General features: G+C 28.7%; 1 protein-coding gene across 1 annotated transcript; it reads right to left on the bottom strand.

The window, feature by feature from the left end:
• Window positions 1-18,138: 18,138 nt before the first annotated feature.
• Window positions 18,139-21,932, bottom strand: LOC109172228 (deSI-like protein At4g17486). Its single transcript, XM_019321375.1, has 3 exons — window positions 21,707-21,932; window positions 19,761-20,048; window positions 18,139-18,462 (listed from the first exon to the last, which is right to left on the bottom strand). Exons 1-3 carry the CDS (start codon window positions 21,825-21,827, stop codon window positions 18,326-18,328), a joined length of 546 nt encoding a protein of 181 aa, XP_019176920.1. The 5' UTR covers window positions 21,828-21,932; the 3' UTR covers window positions 18,139-18,325.

Here is a 21,932-nt window from a genome sequence, read left to right as displayed (position 1 = left end):
AATAATTTTGTTCTTTCACTTTCCATTCACTAAAGTTGGATTAATAAGATATGATGGCATGCTAGTGAGTTTTCCATCATTACCTTGTTTGAATTTTGTGTGTCCTTTGGAGTGAAGTGGAGGAACATGAAGTTTCACCTGACCAACCAACCTCACCAATCTCAAGAAACAGTTCTCATATATACTACTGCATATCATTCTTATTGTTTTTTGTAATTAATATTTTATAAGAATCTACCCAAATTCATGGTTATATATATTATGTTACCAATTTTTAAAAGTATAATCTTTACTAATTTTATAGAGCATGGACACTATATATATATATATATATATATATATATATATATATATATATATATATATATATATATATATATAATGTGTAATTGAATTAGCAATAATACTACACTTATTCGCAAATTTTTTTTCTTTTTATTTTTTCCATCAGTGAAATCAAACATGTGCCGAGAGTAACTTCTTGAAATAATAGTATCACGGTATGTGGTGGAAGTAATACACTTGGCATACACCATGCATATATATACATGATGGATCAAATGTGGACTGACCTTCCCGTGTGGATGTGCGGATCTATATCACCGTGTATGCAAGAATGCGCCACCACGTGTTATGAAATGCACCAGGTGAAATGCATAATTACACCATAAAAATGCACCACACCCTAGTGGTGCAAATCCGTTCAGCATGATAGGTTAGTCCGCATGTGAACCAGACCTAGTAAGAAATGATGATTGATTTTAGCTGCCTATCAAAATTCATTGATTTAGAATTTTAGTAAGAATAAAACACAGGGTAAATTTTATAATTATTGCAATTTGCATTTCTCATCAATCTTCAACACACACACACACACACAAGTAAAAATAATGCTCCTTGTAAAAAATGTGAAATAGTCTCTTCCGTGGTATTGAGTTGTTCAACATCTAGAAAATAAAGAAAAAAGTGTTAAAATAATTTGTAATAATATATTTTTAAAATGGGACTATATTTTTTCTTTACTTTCCATTATTAATCAACTCGGATTGAACAGGTGAGAGTAGTTTACATTTTTTATATGAAATATTATGTTCATATGATTCTGTATATATATTTATATCTTTTAACCTTTTAAATACTTAGAATGGGTGTGTTCGAAAGAAAAATTAAAAAGAAAATTACATTTTATATGTTTTCTTAAAGTTTGTGTTAAATAAGATTATCTTTATTTTTTGAGGAGTAAAAGTAACTCATAATAATTAAATAACTCAAAACTAAATTATGGAATATAGATTAACGGTGTATTATAATCTTAGTTTATATGAATAAACATAAATTGGTGGAGTAAGTGGGTTGAATTGGTAATTAAAATAAAGTATTAAACTCCAAATCGTTCTTGATCTATGGAGTGGCCTGTTGGTAGCTAGCTGGATTGCAATTTTTTTCTTCACACATCTTCCAAGAGATTTTCATGGATATATAATATTCTTTTTTATTTTTGTCAAAATAATCCATGCACTTTTCAAAGATAAGATGTGGATTTGTCATAGAAGAAATGTTAAATTTTCCTCTTAATTTTATCCTTTAACTTTTACCTATTTACTTGATAATAATTGATTAATTCTTTTTAAATTTAATTTGATTAATATGTTTTTTTTTTTTTTGGCAAAAGTGAAGTTGGTCAATTATTGACATTTAAAGAATATATAAGACTAATTTTAATTCATAGGTAAACATTAGTAGGGGAAATTAGGAGAGAAAAATAACATTATCCTTGCTGAAATAGGCCACATCTAATAATTAATTTATGAAATTTAAAATTATTTCCAATTTTTTTACTTAATTAGATAAATATTTGAACATTCAACTCATGTGATTGAATAATTAACATTTAAAATTCTTTATTCAAGCTGAGCTTTTATCATTTTCCATTGTAATAGGTTAAATATTGGTGTTAAAATATCCAATACAAGTTAATTTGATAGATTAATGAATTTATTGAGTTTAGTGGTAATTAATGGTTAGGATTTTAGAATTGTAAATGTTTATATAATCATAATTAGTTGTAGACTTGTATTTTTAAATATATACTAGAGTTTAACTTAAGTGTTTTAAACAATTGATAAACAAATTATTAATGTAACTATAAGGTTAGAAGTTTGATTCTTATAAATGATGCGATTTTAGCCAAATTTGAATTGGTATGGACTCTTGTAGTGATGGGGTATACTGAGTTTTGTCCCTATAATAATTTGGATTTATTATTATTATATATTATTTAAATAAAAATGGAAAAAAAATTTATTAAATGAATATATAAAACAATATATATAGGAAAAATAAAAAAGGATAAACCTTGGAATCTTGGAGTGAGGGTATGAGAGATTCCATGCAGATTTACCGTCTTAGCTTTTACCTCAAGTAAATTATGAGTATGAAAACCCTATTGGGATATTGCTATATGTTTAAAACTTTTACTAAATTTGGTATCATTTAATGTATTTTCATTTGATTAATTTATTGTGGTATTGATTAATTCAGAGGAGTCACTAATTAAATATGAAAGGTAATGATACACGTTACAACTTACAAGTCATATTGCATAATATAAATTTTGTTGCAAAAAATCAGTTTTCCTAGTGGCTAGACGAAGTGAGGGTTGAAGGCCCTAACTTCTAGATCAAATTATATCAAGATTAATCTTTTGTAAGATATATTTATCTTTTCATCTGAAAATATTCAATAACTACTTATTAGTAGTATTATATTATAATTGACCGTAGTATAGTTATTAGTTTAAAATATTGTAATTAAATAATTATATGGATTGTATCAACAAAAGAAATTTGATAAAGATACTCTTTTTTAATTATTGATTAAAAACTATAACCCTTAGTATATGACTTAATCAATCATACTATATATAGATACTGGTTCAAATGATGATTGAGCTTCTCGTGAGGTCGGTGCAGATTAGATAATCATAAATGCACCACACAGTGTTCAAAAATGCACCAGAATGAAATGCACAAATGCATCACACCAACACCTAATGATGCACCAAGACTATGTGGTCTAATGGTACCCGAGTTAGACTTCCATTTGGAAGGTTACAAGTTCGAGCCTCAGTGAAGGTGTTATTGGTTCTTTGTGTTTTAGTAGGTTGAGAAAGTATATGAACCGATACTACAATGTAATAGGGCCAGTAATATCAAAAAAAAAAAAAAAAAAAAAAACACCTAATGATGCTTATACCTATCTAATGGGCATGTCGGACACTTCATGATGCATTTATACCTATCTAATGGGCGTGTCGGACATTTTATGATGCATTTATACCTATCTAATGGGCGTGTAGTGACCGTATGACACGGGGAACCTGACCAACTATATATATATATGGTTTGCATGTTGCATAAAGATTAGATCGATTAGAAGGAGGTGAAGTGTGATGAATCAAAGATAGATGGGATTTTTGTTCCTCAAACACAAAAGGTGGTCAAAGCCAATGATTTTGTAGCCAATTATGGTGGATAGAATCTCATGAGAAAATTGTAAGATGAGAGACAAATTATATCACACTCACACCTAAAATTCCCCTTTTTTATATCTTTTCGTACCACTATTAGATTATTACACACACTAAAGCATTGCTATCATTTCTCCTTTTCCTCCCCTCTCTACTACATGCTACACACCAAAATAATTAAAGATTAATATTGTACAATTATAATGTATGTAAGACTTCAATGCCGCCTCAGCTCCTAATTACTCTGATATCGTTATGCACAAAAAAGAAATATAAAAGACAATTCTGAAGAAAATCATTTTTATTTTTTCAACCACTTAATAGTCAAAATATCTCAACTATTTTCATTTTAGAAAAGAGACATTAAAATATGAAGCACCAAAGAGTTTAAATCAAGTACAACCATGCATGTTTTAAACTATGTAGTCATGTACCACGCAAAATCACAAAGTACATCTTATAACATGTACGTAAAAATACACTAAATAACATATGGTTCAAATAAGAGAAACCCCCTTCTATAAAAAGTGATAACTGATCACAACTATCCAACATGATTTATCTACAATTGTTTAATTATTGCAAAATTTACAAAATTAATCCCACCACTTTCTCTTCATTTTTTCAGCAACTCTCTCTATATATGAAAGTCATTGGATATGAATTGATTAATAAGCGAGTCATGCAAAAATCCAAAGGAATAAAAGGTTCGTGGCCTACTCTCTGAAAAGCCATTACACTTTAATTTCAATATAGTATATATTATACACATGCGCATGAGACCTAACTAACACTACCACTAGTAATATAGTCGATTTTATGATATTATTATTCTATATAGATTAAAATTATAATTTGAATGTCAAATCAACTGTCGTACTGGTATTCCTTCATAATAATTATTGGAGTAGTGTAACTAAATTAGAGCAAACATTGGTAATAGTAAGTAAATAGAATCTCAAAGTTTTTCCCAAGAAATAGTAGGAATTTTGAAGTCATAATATTTATTTATAAGTTTGAACATTATTATAAACGATTCTGAAGAAGATTATGTGATAATCTAATGATGTAAGGTAAATATGATAATAATGTAGGATTCACTTTAATAAGTGAGGACTACTTTTTAAAAATGAGAAAGTATTTTAGAGATACAGATAACTTAATAGATAAAGTTATAATTTTAATATGTAATTTATTTTAAGGTTCTTTACCGTTCTTACTCTAGAGATTGATAGAGGATGTCAATCATAAATGTGTATTAACTGACTACAAGTCACTAGCTAAATGCATTTATAATTAATTTTAAAGTATATTGAATGTCTATTTACATATTAAATTGTATAGTACAACTGTATTTCTTTTGCCATGGTGTGCCTCACATAGGAAGAGGAATGGAGCTTAATATGTGCATGCTAATTCCACATGATTCTAAACAATCATGATCTTTTAAAGTAAATAAATAAAAATATCATAACTTGCAAGTTGATGACAAAAAACATAATAAATCCCTTTTTTATGTATTTTTTTTTTAAAAGAATAAGGGTAAAATAAGTCATTTTGATTTAATTTACAAAAAAGTGTGCTGCTGTTATCCGAAAGTATACTTGTCCAAACTTGACCAGCTCAAACTTAGAAGGCCAATAGACAACTTTCACGATAAGTCAAACTTAGAATCTTGTGGTTATATATAACATCAATCATTCGACCAACTTGATTACTTGACTATGGTTGCCCCTGTAAAATAAACCACTTAATTACATGCAAAAATACAATGTAATAGTCCATCCAACTAAAAAAAATGTACAATTTACTCCCTTAACAAATCAAATTCCTCAGACTAATTGCAGTTTTGAAAACTAGATGACTCAATTATATCTTCATTCTTCAGGTGTGGTTAAGTGACTTTTTTTTTTTTTAATTGTAACTAGTATTTGCACTCGTGCGATGCACGGAATGAATTTGTTGTAATATATTAAGAATATATGAATCGATATATAATTATTTAAATTAGAACATCAAATATTATATAATGCAATTAAAGATATGATTTGAATTGTTTATATATTTTGATGTTATCATTACTTGAATTTGTGCAAATAATTGCTCAAATTAATAGCTAATGTGTAGATGTACGCATGCGGTCCTATAATTTTAAAGATTTTATTTATCATTGTTTAGTATTTTCATAAATTAGGCAAATGTGCTCGTTCTCTAACAAATCAGTTATAGAAATGAATTGCTATCCTTATTCATTTGTATGAAAGTAACATATATTTTTTTGTCTAGATATATAACAATTTTTTGGGGTTCTCCTCATTTTATGATGTCATCAGTATTCATTATTAGCCTGGTATCAAGAAGTACTTCTCCCAAAAGGTTAAATTCATCCCGCCCAACAGAACATTTGGGAGGATATAAATCACGATGACTCAATGGCTCAGTAGATATGATCAAATGCCGGTGCACACAAGAGATCTCTTCACTTTGGACCGACATAATCTCTATACTGCCACTGCCGATATTCAAATCTTAAACTCTTCTCTCAAATAATGCCTACTAAACTATTAAATTAAATCTGTGCCGCGGTATAAAAAAATACTGGTTTAGGATTCTTCCCGTTTGCTATTGTTAATGCAACACTAAACTATAGTTTTTATTTATTTATTATTCCGGTCCATTAAATGAATACTGATGACATCATGGCGGAATATTGTGGAGTCCCACCAAACCCCCTTGATTGTTCATTTGTCCTCCCTATATTAGTCGTTGATGAGATTTTAAAACAATTCATAGAACTTTCATAATTTTTGTACAATTATTATACGTAAACCACACTCCATAATGCAATGTGAACTCTTGATATATATTCATTTATATTATGCTGAGATTTATTTTTAGTGTGTTACAAATTTAATTTGACTGAAAATATAATAAAAATGAATTTATATAAAATATAATGTACATTGTACAGATTAAAAATAACATGTAGGCTTTGTTTGGTAAAATAGTTAGCTTAACAGTCAATTTTGAATTGTTTGATCATTATTAGCTGTTTGACTTGGTTAAACAACCAATATGAGTGTTTGATTAATTAGCTTTTTGTAACAGCTTATTGGTCCAAAACACTAAAATTCAAAAAGTTGCTCTAAGTAGCTTTTTCGATCAGCTTTTCAAGAAAGTCATTTTGTATGTAATAAGCTATCAACGATCAGCTAATTTACCAAACATCTTTCTACAATCAGCTAATGCTATCAACGTAACTACCACTAACCCAATCAGCTAACAGTTATTTACCAAGCACCCCGTAACATACTAAAAATAAATCTGTAATATGTTAAAAATGAACCCGTACTTAGTCTATTTTACCATATAGATTTCAGGATGTAGGATATAATTTGTCATTTATTTATTTATTTATTTATTTTTTTTTTTTGCAGGAGTTGCTAGAGTTTGTTTTACTAAGGGGATTCACATGTGAATCCCCTTTTCAAAAAAGATCAAATTGGGCGTTAATGTTCATGGCTTTTTAATTTTGAACCCACCAGTCGAAGATCCAGAAAGATTGAACAAAGGCCTAGCACAAGCTATCATTGTACCAGGACTTAGCCCAAGACCAATGTTTAAGCCCAGGCCAGTTATATCTTGGACGAATCGTTATACTATGGATCCGTGTCCAGCATGCATCCTGGACACGGTAACGGTGTCGTTAGTGGCACCGTTCCCTTCCACTTTTTTTCTTTTTAAAAAAAATAAAATAAAATTTCAGACCACTTTGTTATAGGAGTATATGTTCATAATTTTATCATTATATGTTCATAATTGTAAGTTCATAATGTTAGAGCTCTGTGTTCATAATTCAATAATTGTACATTCATACTTCCATAACTGTACATTCATAATGCCACAAACGAATAACGCCGTTAACGGCGAGACAAAATCAATTTTTTTTTTTAACTGTAAGGCCGTGTTTTCCCTTAAAACGACGTCGTTTTGGACTCGTATCCACAATGCATTGTGGACACGAGTCCACAGCATAATTTGCGATCTTGGAAAAACGACGTCGTTTTGACTAAAAACGCGCGTCCCACTTAAAAAAAAAAAAAAAACAGGTTCGATTCCCGGCAATAACATTTTTTTTGTGCATAATTTGAATTATATATCCACAAATTCATAACTATATATCCAAAGTGAATGAATAACACAAAACCCAAAATGAATGAACTAAATATCCACAATGAATGAACTAAATATCCATAAATTCATAACTATATATCCACAAATTCATAACTATATATCTACAAATTTATAACTATATATCCACAATAATTCATAACTATATATCCACAATAATATTGTTGAGGGGAATCGAAACTGAATTTTTTTTTTTTAAAATGGGACGCGCGTTTTTAGTCAAAACGACGTCGTTTTGCAACCGTGTGCACCATGCAGACCATAACTATTGAATAACATCAACCAAATAATAATCCAAATATATCAAACAATCCAAAACTTCTATGCCTAAATTCTTTTTTCATTTTAATTTATTTTTCTTATTTTCTTTCCTATAAATAAAATTTATGTATAGAGAATATTATATCATTGAAAATCTCTAATTGAGATATTTAAATGACACCTATATTGATATACATTTTTATTTCAAATTTTTTTAGAGAATTTATAGCTTCTTGAAGACGGTATTGCAAGTTATAAATTCATTACTACATGTTCGTAAAGTTAGTATTATAAGTTTTTATATTATAAATTTATTAAGTTTAAGGATGGAAATAAATTTCATCCATCCTCTACAAAGATCCCTGATCCTTGTCCCAATGAGGACGAGGATACTCGTCTCGTCCCATATTTCTTTTTAATATAATAATAATAATAATTATAATAATAATAATTTTATTATTATTACTAGTATTTGCGCCTGTGCGTTGCACGGAATGAATTTGTTATAAAATTTTAAAAATATTTATATCGATATACAATTGTATAAATTATAAAATCGAATATTATATAATATAATTGAAGAATTGAGTTGCACCGATTATGTTTTCTGATGTTATCAATGCTTGAATTCGAATAAATAATTGCCCAATTAATAACTAACGTGTAGATATACGCATTCGGTGTTGTGACTTTAGAGATTTTATATATCAGTGTTTATAATTTGTATTAATTGGGCTAATTAGCTCGTTGTCTAGCAACTCAGTTATATAAATTATTTATACGGAAGATATATTTTCTATGTAGATCAGCTATATAGCAATTTTGTCATTTTTGTATATAAAAAAAAAACATAATATCAATGGCTTAAATTATACATTATTGAAAATCTCTTTATAGCTAGACGACATTGGTAGTAGTAACGGAATTTTATCCATCATCGTCTAAAGTTAAAACTATCAGACTATCAGGATGGGTGACTCGGAAAAAAGTAACATACAATTAACCGTGATTAAAGACTGATTTTTTCAGTAATAACTCAAATATTATATAGTGCAATTAAAGATATGGTTTCGCCCGTGAATTTGTTGTAATATATTAAGAATATCTGGATTGATATATAATTATTTAAATTAGAACATTAAATATTATATAGTGCAATTGAAGATATAGTTTGGATCGTTTATATGTTTTGATGTTATCGTTGCTTGAATTTAAACAAATAATTGCTCAAATTAATAGCTAATGTGTAGATATACGCATGCAGTGTTGTAACTTTGAAGCTTTTATTTATCATTGTTTAGTATTTTTATAAATTAGGCAAACGTGCTCGTTATTTAGGAACTCAGTTATAGGAATGAATTGCTATCCTAATTCATTTGTATGAATTTTTTTATTTTTTATTTTTTTTGTCTAAATTGCTTTAAAAATTTTTATTTTTTTTTTTGTGTGTAGATATATAGCAATTTTGTCATTAAAAAAAAAAAAACATAATATCACCAATTGTATTTACACATTATTAAAACCTCATATTGTAGACGACATTGGTAGTAACAGCATAATCTTGTCCGTCATCGTCTATAGCTAACATCTTCAGTCCATTAGAATGGGTGACTCGGGTGAAAATATATCATCGTAAAATATCAGTCAATTAGTAATATCATATTCATTTTCAACCAATTATTCTTTTTATTTTCCGTCAATTAATCAATTAGAATATCATATGCAATGGTATTTTAACCTAATTTTAGTTTTATTTTTAATTGGTGATGTAGAATATTATTATTGAAATATTTCTGTTCCATTTTTAATTTACCTTTACTATTGTTTAAAATATGCCTTTACTATTGATGATGTAGAATATTATTATTGAAATATTATCTTTTCATTTTTAATTTACTTTTACTTGATGATGTAGAATATTATTATTGAAATATTTTCGTTCTATTTTTAATTTCCGTTCTTTTGTTTTAAATTTTGAAAGATTTATTGTGATATAATTGGTTCACATATTTCAATTATTTATTTTTTTCTTTAATTATTATAAACAGAAACGATATTGTACTAATTAATTTATGATATTTATCAAATTGTATTTTTTAAAAATATAAGATTTACACATGTTATGAGGGGTTAAAAAAATATTTTAAAATGATTTTTATTAGTATGAATTTTTATTTTAAAGTATTTTATAGCAATCCAAACACTCCATTAGTCTCCCATAAAAAACTGATAAAAGAAAAGTCATTTCATGAAAGAAATTAAAATTAATTAAAGTAAATCAAATCATACTATATTTATTTGTAACTGTATATTAATTTCATTTTGAAATCATTGGTTCACATATATGGATTTTTTTTTTAATTATTATAATTTATAAACATAAATGATATTCTACTAATTAATTTATAATATTTATCAAATTGTAATTTAAAAAATATAAGATTTACACATGTTATTGGGGGAAGGGGAGGGGGGTAAAAAATATTTTAATTTTTTTTTATTAGTAAGTATTCAAAAAATAATAATAATTTCCAGCAACTCAAACACTCCCTTAGTCTCCCACAAAAAACTGATAAAGAAAAGTCATATCATTAAGGGAATTAAAACTAATTAAAGTAAATCAAATCATGCTATATTTATTTGTAACTGTATATTAGTTTCATTTTGAAATCATTGGTTCATATATTTGAAATTAATTATTTTTTTATTTAATTGTTATAAATATAAATGATATTGTACTAATTAATTTATGATATTTATGAAATTGTATTTTTTAAAATGTAGTATTTTACCCGTGTGTTGCACAGATTTTTTTTTTTGTTTTTTTTTTTTTTTGTTTTTATGAATTTAAAATTAAAATAAAAAAATGTTAAAATGTACAATATAATAATATAGTTGGACTTTTATATATTTGGTCAAGTATCTATTTTCATAACATACAAAATTTAAATTTAAATTTTGTATGGTTAATATAATCTCTAATCATGTACATATTTAGATAAATTTATAGAAAAAAATTCATATAATTAAGTTGATTTATTCCAAATTGTATTATATATATATATATATATATATATATATATATATATATATATATATATATATATATATATATATATATATATATATATATTATTAATTCTAAAAATATGAATAATAATAACTAAGAGAATTGTACTTAGAAATCAATAAAAATGTAAATTCTAAATTTTGTATGAACAAATATAAACTCTAATCGGACGCATATCCTTATATGATTGTATAATACATTGTATATACACATAATATTTATTAATATGTATATAGGAAAATTATAATATAATTTCATTAATTTTAATTTATATTGATAGATTTATACTTAAAAAATTATATTTAGAAATTTAAAAAGTGTATGTATGTATATTTTAAAAAAAAATTATAAATATTCATGTTTTGTTAATTTTATAATTTCATTTCTTTAATTATATTTCATATTTTATTAATTATAATTTAATGAAATTGTCACAAATGGTTCTACGGAAGAAACTTTATATTTCTCAAATTTCTTAATTATATTATTTATAATTAACAAATATTGTGGCAATTACAATAATAATTTCATTAATTATATTAATTATAACATTTTTTCTCTTCTAATATTTAAATACATTACCATAATAATTACACAAAAGAATGAAAGAAAAATTATGAGAATAATTACCTTTAATAAATTAGGAAATTATATTAAAAATAATCTATATATATATTAAGGTAAGTATATTTATTTTGTGCCCAATAATATTATACATTAAGTATAAAAATATATATGTATATAAATTACCATAATAATTACCCCGAAAAAGGTGACAACACATAATTATTAGGCAATAATATTAATAATTAATTATTAAGGCAAGTATAATTGATTTTGTACTAATAATATTATACATCTATACACTTTTAATTCTATATTGATAAGCATAATCTGTGTATATACTTTAAAAAAATATTCATTATTAAAAAGAGAATATAATTTAAAAAAAAAAAGTAAATTATTAATTAGATTACCTAATATAATTGTCCTACTAATTAATTCCATGCTACTATGTATAATAATTCATATATTTATTCATTATGAGTAATATTCATTTTCTTTTTCACTCATAGAAAGAGTTAATATTCATTTCCATTTCTTTTTCCTTCATAATGTTTTCCTAATATTTCATGTGTGGTGGTTACTAATTTTTTCGTAGGGAAAACGGTGTTATATTTTTAATAAATTTTTAATATTAAATCTTTTTTTCATTTGGCCTGATTCCTGTGTCTATTAGTAACAAAATATTAATAATAGATTCTCGTGTGTAAAATTCATTTTTTTCTGTTCATATTCATTTCCTTTTTCCTTCATAAATAATTAATGTAAATATAATAATATAATTACTGATTATATTTTAAGTGAAATATGGATATATATTCATTTCCTTTTTTCGAAAGAGTTAATATTTGTTTCCATTTCTTTTTCCTTCATAATTTTTTCTTAATATTTCATTTCGTGGTTACTATTTATTTATTTATTTTTTTTTGTAGGGAAAATTGTGTTATATTTCCAATAAATTTTTAATATTAAATCCTTTTTTCATTTGTCATGATTTCCATGCCTATTAGTAACATAATATTAATAATAGATTTTCGTATGTAAAATTCATTCCTATTTCTGGTCATAAAAACAATCTGGTACGTTTGTAATATTCATTTTCAATCACAAAAACAATTTGGTACGTGTTTAATAATCATTTCCTTTTTCCTTTACCCTAATTTTCTGTGTAGCAAATTAGTTATTTACTTATTAAGCACATTTTTTTTTAATTCGAGTCCATTTTTAATATTAATTTCTTTTTTCTTTTGGTCTGATTTCTGTGCCAAAAGCTGTGTTATATTTTTAGTGAAATATAAACATATTCATTCGTTTTTCTTCATATTTCATTTCCTTTTGAATATATATATTTCTTTTTTTTTTTCCTTCATAAAAAGAATTAATATTGATTTTTATTCATTTTTTTTAATAATTGTCGATTAACTGGCCTGATTTCCATGTCGATTAGTAACATGATATTAATAATAGATTTCTTTGTGAAATGGCATTTGGTTGGGAAAGAAACCAATTATGATATTCCTCTTTCGCCCTAGCTTTTATTCATTTCCTTTCTCGTTCATAAAAAGAATTAATATTCATTTTCACATAATTAAAAAGTAATATAATTATAAAAAATATAATTACTGATTATATTTCCAGTAAACTATTAATATATTCATTTCATTTTTTCTTCATAAATAATTAATATAATTATAATATTTGTAATCATATAATTGCTGATTATATTTTAAGTGAAATATGAATATATTCATTTCCTTTTTCACTCATAGAAAGAGTTAATATTCATTTCCATTTCTTTTTCCCTAATAATTTTTTCTAATATTTCACGTGGTGGTTACTAATTTTTTCGTAGGGAAAGCGGTGTTATATTTTCAATAAATTTTTAATATTAAATCTTTTTTTTTTCATTTGGCCTAATTCCCGTGTTTATTAGTATAACAGAATATTAATAATAGATTTTCGTGTCTAAATTTTATTTTTTTCCTTTCATATTCATTTCCTTTTTTCTTCATAAATAATTAATATAATTATAATAATATAATATAATTACTGATTATATTTTAAGTGAAATATGGATATATTCATTTCCTTTTTACATTCATAGAAAGAGTTAATATTTGTTTCCATTTCTTTTTTCTTCATAATTTTTTCCTAATATTTCATTTGGTGGTTACTAATATTTTCGTAGGGAAAACTGTGTTATATTTCTAATAAATTTTTAATATTAAATCCTTTTTTCATTTGGCATGATTCCCATGCCTATTAGTATAACAGAATATTAATAATAGATTCTTGTGTGTAAAATTCATTCTTATTCCTGGTTATAAAAACAATCTGGTACGTTTGTAATATTCAGTTTCAATCATAAAAACAATCTGGTACAATGTTTAATAATCATTTTCTTTTTCCTTTACCTTAATTTTCTGTATAGCAAATTAGTTATTTACTTATTAAACACATTTTTTTAATTCGAGTCCATTTTTAATATTAATTTCATTTTTCTTTTAGTCTGATTTCTATGTCAATTAGTAATAGAATATTAATAACAAATTTCATTATTACAATTAATTCTTTAGTTTTTTTTTTTGAATTAGAATAATGATAATTGTAATTATATTAATTAATTAATTGTATGGATATTTTTTTGCAATGAGATACAGATCTACCAATGTACCCAGATGTGTTCTCCTGCCTCAAAGCCTAATGAATCATACACATGTTGCATCTTAAATGCACGTAGATATAGACATTCATTTTTTTTTTTTTTGAGAATGCTAATCGATTCACTGATAGTTGAAGATAGATAACAATACTTATAATATGAAATTAACCATTTTGGAAGAATAATATGAAATTAAACTCAAATCCAAGTTACTTTACATCTATTAATCCCTAATTGAGATTATATAAAACAAAACATAGATTTAAATGATTTCATCTAAGAGCTTGTAAATATGGTGACTGCTTTAGTGTTTTTAGAGAGACAACGTGCTTTACCAATTCGCCAGGAAGAACCAATCTCATGCCAGCCTGGATCTCGCGGGAAGTGATTATCGGCTTCTTGTTGTAGTGGGCCAAGCGAGTCACCTCTCGTTGATGAAGCTATTCATGATGTCCAAACTGCAAAACATATTGAAGTACGTGAGAATATAGTTAGAAAAATGTAGAAAATTCATACAAAAAGAAAGCAGAAAGATGAGTCTGAGATTCTTTGATTGAAGAAGCTCTTGTATTTATAGATAGAAAATACTAATTCAAAAGGAAAGTATAATAATTTATTTATTTAAGGGAAAGTATAATAATTTATTTATTTAAGGTAATAACATTATTATTATTATTATTATTATTATTATTATTATTATTATTATTATTATTATTATTATTATTATTATTTATTTAATTTCCATTTGACATTTACTTACCAAATAAGTTTTACTACAAAAGTTTTGGGGGGAAAATTTGTTAGGAGGATTTTACTTTTATATATATATAGATGATAGATAGATTATTATTTTTATATTATTATGGTTACATTATTTCATAAGATTTTTATTGTATTTGAACAATAATATTTTCAATTATATTATAGAATATAATACCATACATAATATAACAATTAATAGATTTATTTAATTTCCATTTGACATTTACTTACCAAATAAACTTTACTACAAAAGTTTTGGGGGAAAAATTTGTTAGGAGGATTTTACTTTTATATATATATAGATATAGATGGGCACTAGTTGAGAATGGACTAAAAAATGCAACAATGCGACTAAAGATGCCTAAAGTAAGAGAATACACGTCTTTGCCATTGAGTTAAGGACGCACCGTGTTATTTTATAAGTTCAAATATTATACACGTCTTTACTCCTGAAGTAAAAAGTGTGTTATATCGTATTTAAAATTTGATTATTTAATCTTATGATCGCGTATAATATGAGTCTTTAATGCGTAGGTAAAATATTAAAGACGTGTATTGTATATTAAAATAAAAAGAAATTTAAACTCTTTTCAAGTAAAATCCTAGAGACAAAACACCCTTCTCATCTTAGTTCTTTTTTCCTCTCAACGTCGTCGTGCCTTCTTCTTGTTACTTCTCTCTCTCAACCGCACTCTCTCTTTATAAGAATAGGAGAAATTGGGGGATTTAATTATTTCGTGTGCTTGAAAGATTTGAAATTCTTGCATCATAAAAGTTGAGCAATTCTTAGATGTCATAATCCTTGTTGATAATTGATCACGAAAGTGACTTATAAACCATGATTCTTCTGTGAATTTCCGTCAATTTTGTTGTTTGGCATTTTACCCCAATTATATAGGTTTATTTGCATCTAGAAGATTACCCTATCTTGTTAGAATCATTACTTTTATTTCTTAATTGCTTTAATCTCGTTTTTATTGCCTTTTTTTACTTGTTCACTTATACTTTATCCTTGCTTGAATGCTACTCATTATGATTTGAGTAGTTTTTTGCCCATTTTCTAGACTTCGTGTCTAGTTACTTGATTATTGCAAAATTCAATTTGTACCGTAAATCTCAATTTCCAAGAGATTAGAAGTACGTGCAAAACACACCCATTCACCCCCCCCCCCCCTCCCCCCTCAACTATACTTTCATCATGTAGCTTCATGATCTATATTATCAATGAAATAATTTTGTCCTAAACTTATAATGGCACGGACAATTTTCGTCCTCCATAAAACAATCAGACAATTTGTAGACACTCTTATTGTGATGAGGAGGATTTTAATCCTTTGTCACTTATCTCGTTAGTTGATCCCAGGGGATAAACGACACTGTTTGGCAGAAGTGACATAAACAACGAACAATTTCGCCTTCCTCCAAATTCACGCACGCTGAACCCTCCAGATTCACCTGCTACCATGGTAGTTTCTCAAATTCAATCTGCTACCAAAACCCTCCAGATTCACCTTCCTCACCCACAACTTCGATGGCGATTTGGTCGCTCCGTCGTCAATGGGGCCTCTGCATGACTGCATGGGCAATCGGAGTTCGTGGCTGGTGTTGAGGCAATCGGATTCAATCTGCAATCTCTTGCCGCACACTCTTCAATCTTCTCCCGGTGTGTTGGAATCGGACGCAGTCCACAGGCAGTGAGAGATAAAGCAGGTCGCGAGATGGAATTGTCGGCGGCTTACTTCCTCTCCAGCGGCCAGAAGAAGGTGAACGAGCTCCACGTCACTGATGTCGTCAACAGAAGTTCTGGAGGCGTAAGGATGGAAGAACGCGGAAGATCCGTGGGCCTTTTGGGTGAAGAATTGGATGTACCTTTCTCCGGCAAGACTCAAAATTTCAGCCACCGACAGTTTACCGCCGGCGCCGTTGACATCGAGGCGATCGGTTTTCCGGTTTAGACTGCTCCGATCCTTGAAAAACCTACCATAACATTTCAAGATCTTGAAAGACGCAGAAGAAAATGGAGTCTGGTGAGGTAGTTTGGGCTTAGAAACTTGAGGATTTGGGGAAGGCATTTGATTTTGATCTTCAATAAGGTGTTCGATCTTTTTTAGCTCCAGCAAAAAGGGAGTCAAAATCATCACCATGTTCTCCCACAACCATGTTTTTACCATTTACCCTCTTTTATTGCATATATTTGGCATGATTCTGCATTATATTTCTTTTTATTGTTTGGTTATTAGCTTGGGGCTAAGATATTTTTTATTTTATATGGATCAGATTGCATCACTGGGTTCAATGTTCACCTTTGTGTTTTATCTTTGCAACTTTTAGAGTAAAAAACATTTTTGGTCCTAGACTTATAGTGGCTTGGACAATTTTAGTCCTTTATAAAAAAATTTGTCATTTTATGGACAGAGTTATTGTGGCGAGGACATTTTTGGTCCTCCGTCTATATTTCTGTTAGATAATCGTATGAGAGAGGGGCAATTACGTCAATTTAGGCTATCTTTTTATTGTGAGATGGGCGATTTTGGTCCCACAACCATGCCTTTACTCTGACCCTCATTTATTTGTAGTTTTGCACTACGAAATGCTCTGCCCACAACCATGCCTTTACTGCAACTTGGACTCTCCGACTCCTTCGAATTATGACCGAGAAGAAAACAAAACACACATAGATATAATAGATAGAAGGAGATAGCCTAAATTGACGTAATTACTCCTCTCTCAGACGGTTATCTAACAAAAATATAGACGGAGGACCAAAAATGTCCTCGCCACAATAACTTTGTCCATAAAATGGCAAATTTTTTTATAAAGGACTAAAATTGTCCAAACCACTATAAGTCTAGGACCAAAAATGTCTTTTACTCCAACTTTTATGTTGGCGTCAATCAGAGTTGCCCAATCTCTCCCTTTCCATAGCCGTACGTAGTGCAAGGAGGTATGATGAAAAGACACAAACACCCATCTCAAACGGGGCATTTAACGGAAAGAGTGATGGATGATCAAAATTGTCTTCGTCACAATAAGAGTGTCCATAAATTGTTTGATTTTTTTTTGTTATGAAGGACCAAAATTGTCCGTGCCATTATAAGTCTAGGATCAAAAATGTCTTTTGACTCTCTTATAAGTGATAAAAAATTAGTACAAACTTCTCAAAAAAAAAAATAGTACAAATAAAATTGTCTTTAAAAAAAAAAAGGTGACTAAATTGTCATTGTACAAAAAGTTGAAGCAGAATGAAGTGAAGTAGGCGATGATGCAGACTGGGAATTGTTGCAGATCACCTCAAAACGGGTTTGATTGGAAGAGACAAAACTGGTTGTATCGCTGCAGCTTCTTTTCTATCTTCATTGTTTCTAGGACGCTCAACTTTTTTCTCATGCAAACCAGGTGGGAGGACACAATTGAACCAAAAACCTTCACTCATCAAAACAACACTAACTTAACAAACATTAATCTAATCACCACAAAAACAATATATAAAGCATGTATATATATATATGTCCATAAGTACATTAATCAGACCAAATTATATTGTGAACCATGAATAAATGTTCATTTTTAATATAATTAACATAGCTTATTTGTGTATTGTATTGAACTTTCTGTACACAAAAAATGAACCTTAAAAAAGTGAACATTTAATATATTAAAAACAAAACTTTAGTATATTAAAAATGTATTTTATGTCTAGTTCACCCTACAAGGTAGACCATAGCCTTAATTTTGTACCGTATCGTAAATGTTTAATTTCCACTTATTATTACTATCGTATTCAAATTCTGACGTCTAATCATCACTACTGAATAGGGTCGGCGACGATTTTTTGTTAAATATAAGAGCATCCACTATAGTGGATTATTCTAAGTTTTTTTCAGAATGCTTTCTCCCAAGACAATGAGCAAAGCCAATGTGGAGAAGAAATAAATAGAGAAGAGAATTCTCATGCAAATGAAGGGATAATTGGACTGCAAAAAAAAAAAAAAAAAAAAAAAAAAAAAGTGACTTGTTGTGCGCGTTTGGCGCACAGCAAGTCCACATCCGGGCGCGCCTGCCACACTTTTTTTTTTAATTTAAAAAATTCAATTTTTGTTTTTTTTTTCCTCTCTCCTCCCACATTCTCTTTCCTAATCACTCTTACATTCTCCCCTCTAGCTAATATCCCCACCGATAAGGATGCTCTAAGAGATGACATTTAAAATTTACATATTTGTGCTTTGAGTTAAGGGCAATGATTGGAGTCTGGAGAGGTAAAACCATGAAAGTTAAAAAAAAAATCAAAATATGCACAAAATTATTTGTTGTAGACTAAAACCCTGTTTGGTAACATAATTAGCTTATCAGTCAATTTTAGTTTATTTGGCTACTATTAGCTGTTTGACTTGGTTAAACAATCGTGTTTGATTAATTAGCTTTTTGTAACAACTTATTACTCCAAAATGCTAAAATTCAAAATTTCGATAAGTTTTTTAAGAAAGTCATTTTGCATGTAATCAGCTATCAGCTAAAGCTAATTTACCAAATACTGTTCTACAATCAGCTAATGTTATCAACTAGTAACCCAATCAACTAACAGTTATTTACCAAACATCCTAAATAAGGAAAACCATCCACCCAAATCAAGAAGTAGAGCAAGCTTTTTTTTTTTTTTTTTTGAAAGCAGAAGTAGAGCAAGCTAATTAAGGGTTGATGCAAAATAAAAGTATATTACTTACCAACATGAGCTAGTCGATTGACCCATCGAGGAATTGAATTCCCTGTCAAGTGGGTACAGACATCATTGCAGAAATGGTTACAGTTGTTGGTGATGAGCTTATAAGAGTTGCCAGTATAGGTTTTAGATAGTTTGTCGATGAATGCCCTCACTTGTTCTGGGCACAAATCGGTTGTCCCTATGAGGATGGATCTTCGGAATCTGAACCCAGGGCACTGCTTCGGTTCTACTTCAAATATGCCCGAAAGAGCACGCTCGTGGGCACCAAATCCATATTCAACATCATGTACTGTACTATCAAAATGCAGTATATTATATATTGTTCAACATAGTATTAATGAGTATACAAATTCTTGAATATATATATGTTTCGCATTCAATTCTAAGCTGCAATCAAACAAACATGCATGGAGGGCCATGGTGCACTGGATGGGAAGAAACATAAAGCAATGGCTTCCAATGTATGTGCCCAAAATAATTCTAATAATCATAAACAAACGAAGAGACCAAATGTTGGGCAGAGGCCGGGTGAAAGATCAAATCTAGCACCTAATGGTTAGGGGATTGTTGGACGGAGGCCGGCTTGAAGGGTCGAGTCTAACACTCTCCTTCCGAAAATGTGGTGATATAAAGAAATAAAGTCAGACATTTGCCGTTGACTATAACTTTTACAGGGCATTTGGTTTACTGTAATTTAGCTGTAGTTGAATTGTAATTCAGTGGATGCCTCAATTACATTGCAATTCAGTGGATGCCTTTTGTTGAATTGCAATTCACGGGGTACCCCATGAATTGCAATTCAATGAATTTGAGAAAGGAAAAACATATGAAATGACATTACTACCTTTGGTTGTTAATTCTATTATTATTATACAATGGGTATTTTAGTCTTTATACCACTTATTTCCTTCCCAATTCCAATAATTCTATTTCTCCCTATCAAACAACGTAATTTGAATTCATACTTTATTCCACCTTATTCTTTTCCCACCGAATTACAATTCCTTTCCCCCCCTAATTCCTTCCTTCCAACCAATCGCCCCGTTAACGTAGTAGGGGTTTGAGTCCCAACAAGTTTAAAAACTTAAAGTTGATAGATGCTGGAATTGTTGTTGGGCAGAGACCAGGTTCAAGTCCTAAAGCTGGAATTATTGGGGTCTAGTCCAACACCCTGCTTCTACTATATATAGGGGAGGATTATTTGGTATTGCATTTGATTGATTTGAACGATGCAAAATTAAAAGTGTTGGGGCCGACCCGCGAAGGTCCAAGTCCAGCCCTCGGTGGGTAGAGGATTGTTGGGCGCGAGCTTAAAGACTAAGGTTCATTACCTTACCTCTAGAAAATGTGACAATATAAGGAATAAAGTTGTGTCTTCGCTATTAGCCGTAAACACTTAGGGTGTGTTTGGTTCGCACATAGGAATCGGAATCGGAATGGGTATCAAATACTTGATAATGGTAATGGGTTTTGGTGGAAGTACTTAACATATTTGGTAGTAAGGTGGAATGGGAATGGTTACTAATAGTAGTGCTTGAAAATGAATAAGGGAATGAAACCCTTATTTTATTTGGATATGGGTTTTTCAATTGATGGGGTATTCGAAACCCATAGTAGTGTTCTAAAAACCTATCAACCAAACGACAACAATCACTTTCATACCCATTCCTATGGGCAAAACCCACCAACCAAACACACCCTTAATTCTAATAAGTAGTATTAATTAGAGGCAGGTTCCAACACCCTGTCTCTCTACGGGGGAGAATTTGGTATTGTATTTGATCTGAAAAATGCAAAACTAAAAGCATGGTTTTCTGGAATTCTTTTCTTTCAATATCGCCATATTTTGGGCAAGAAAAAGAGAAGTTTTACACACAAAAAGGTAACGATAGAAATAGATTGAAGAGAGAGAGGAAAAAAAAAAAAAAAAAAAAGGGGAAATAGCACCTTGAACGCCGGAGTGGTAAATGCCGAGGCCGAACCAGTAAGCATAGCCATTGAAGGGGGTAAGATCATAGACATTAAGGTACACAGGAACTGCCCCCTTCTTCTTCTTTTTGCTCGGCATTTCCCGCTCTCCTTGTCACCTTTTCCGAGGAGAGACAGGAATCTTGGGAGTCCCAGAGAATGAACATATATAGGAAGGAGTTTGGATCGTCGGATTGGCTATTAA

Source organism: Ipomoea nil, unplaced genomic scaffold (assembly GCF_001879475.1).
Source record: "Ipomoea nil cultivar Tokyo-kokei standard unplaced genomic scaffold, Asagao_1.1 scaffold0415, whole genome shotgun sequence".
In the NCBI taxonomy this organism is placed as follows: domain Eukaryota; kingdom Viridiplantae; phylum Streptophyta; class Magnoliopsida; order Solanales; family Convolvulaceae; genus Ipomoea; species Ipomoea nil.
The sequence above is the reverse complement of the archived record's forward strand: the minus strand, read 5'-3'. Positions and strand labels throughout refer to the sequence as shown.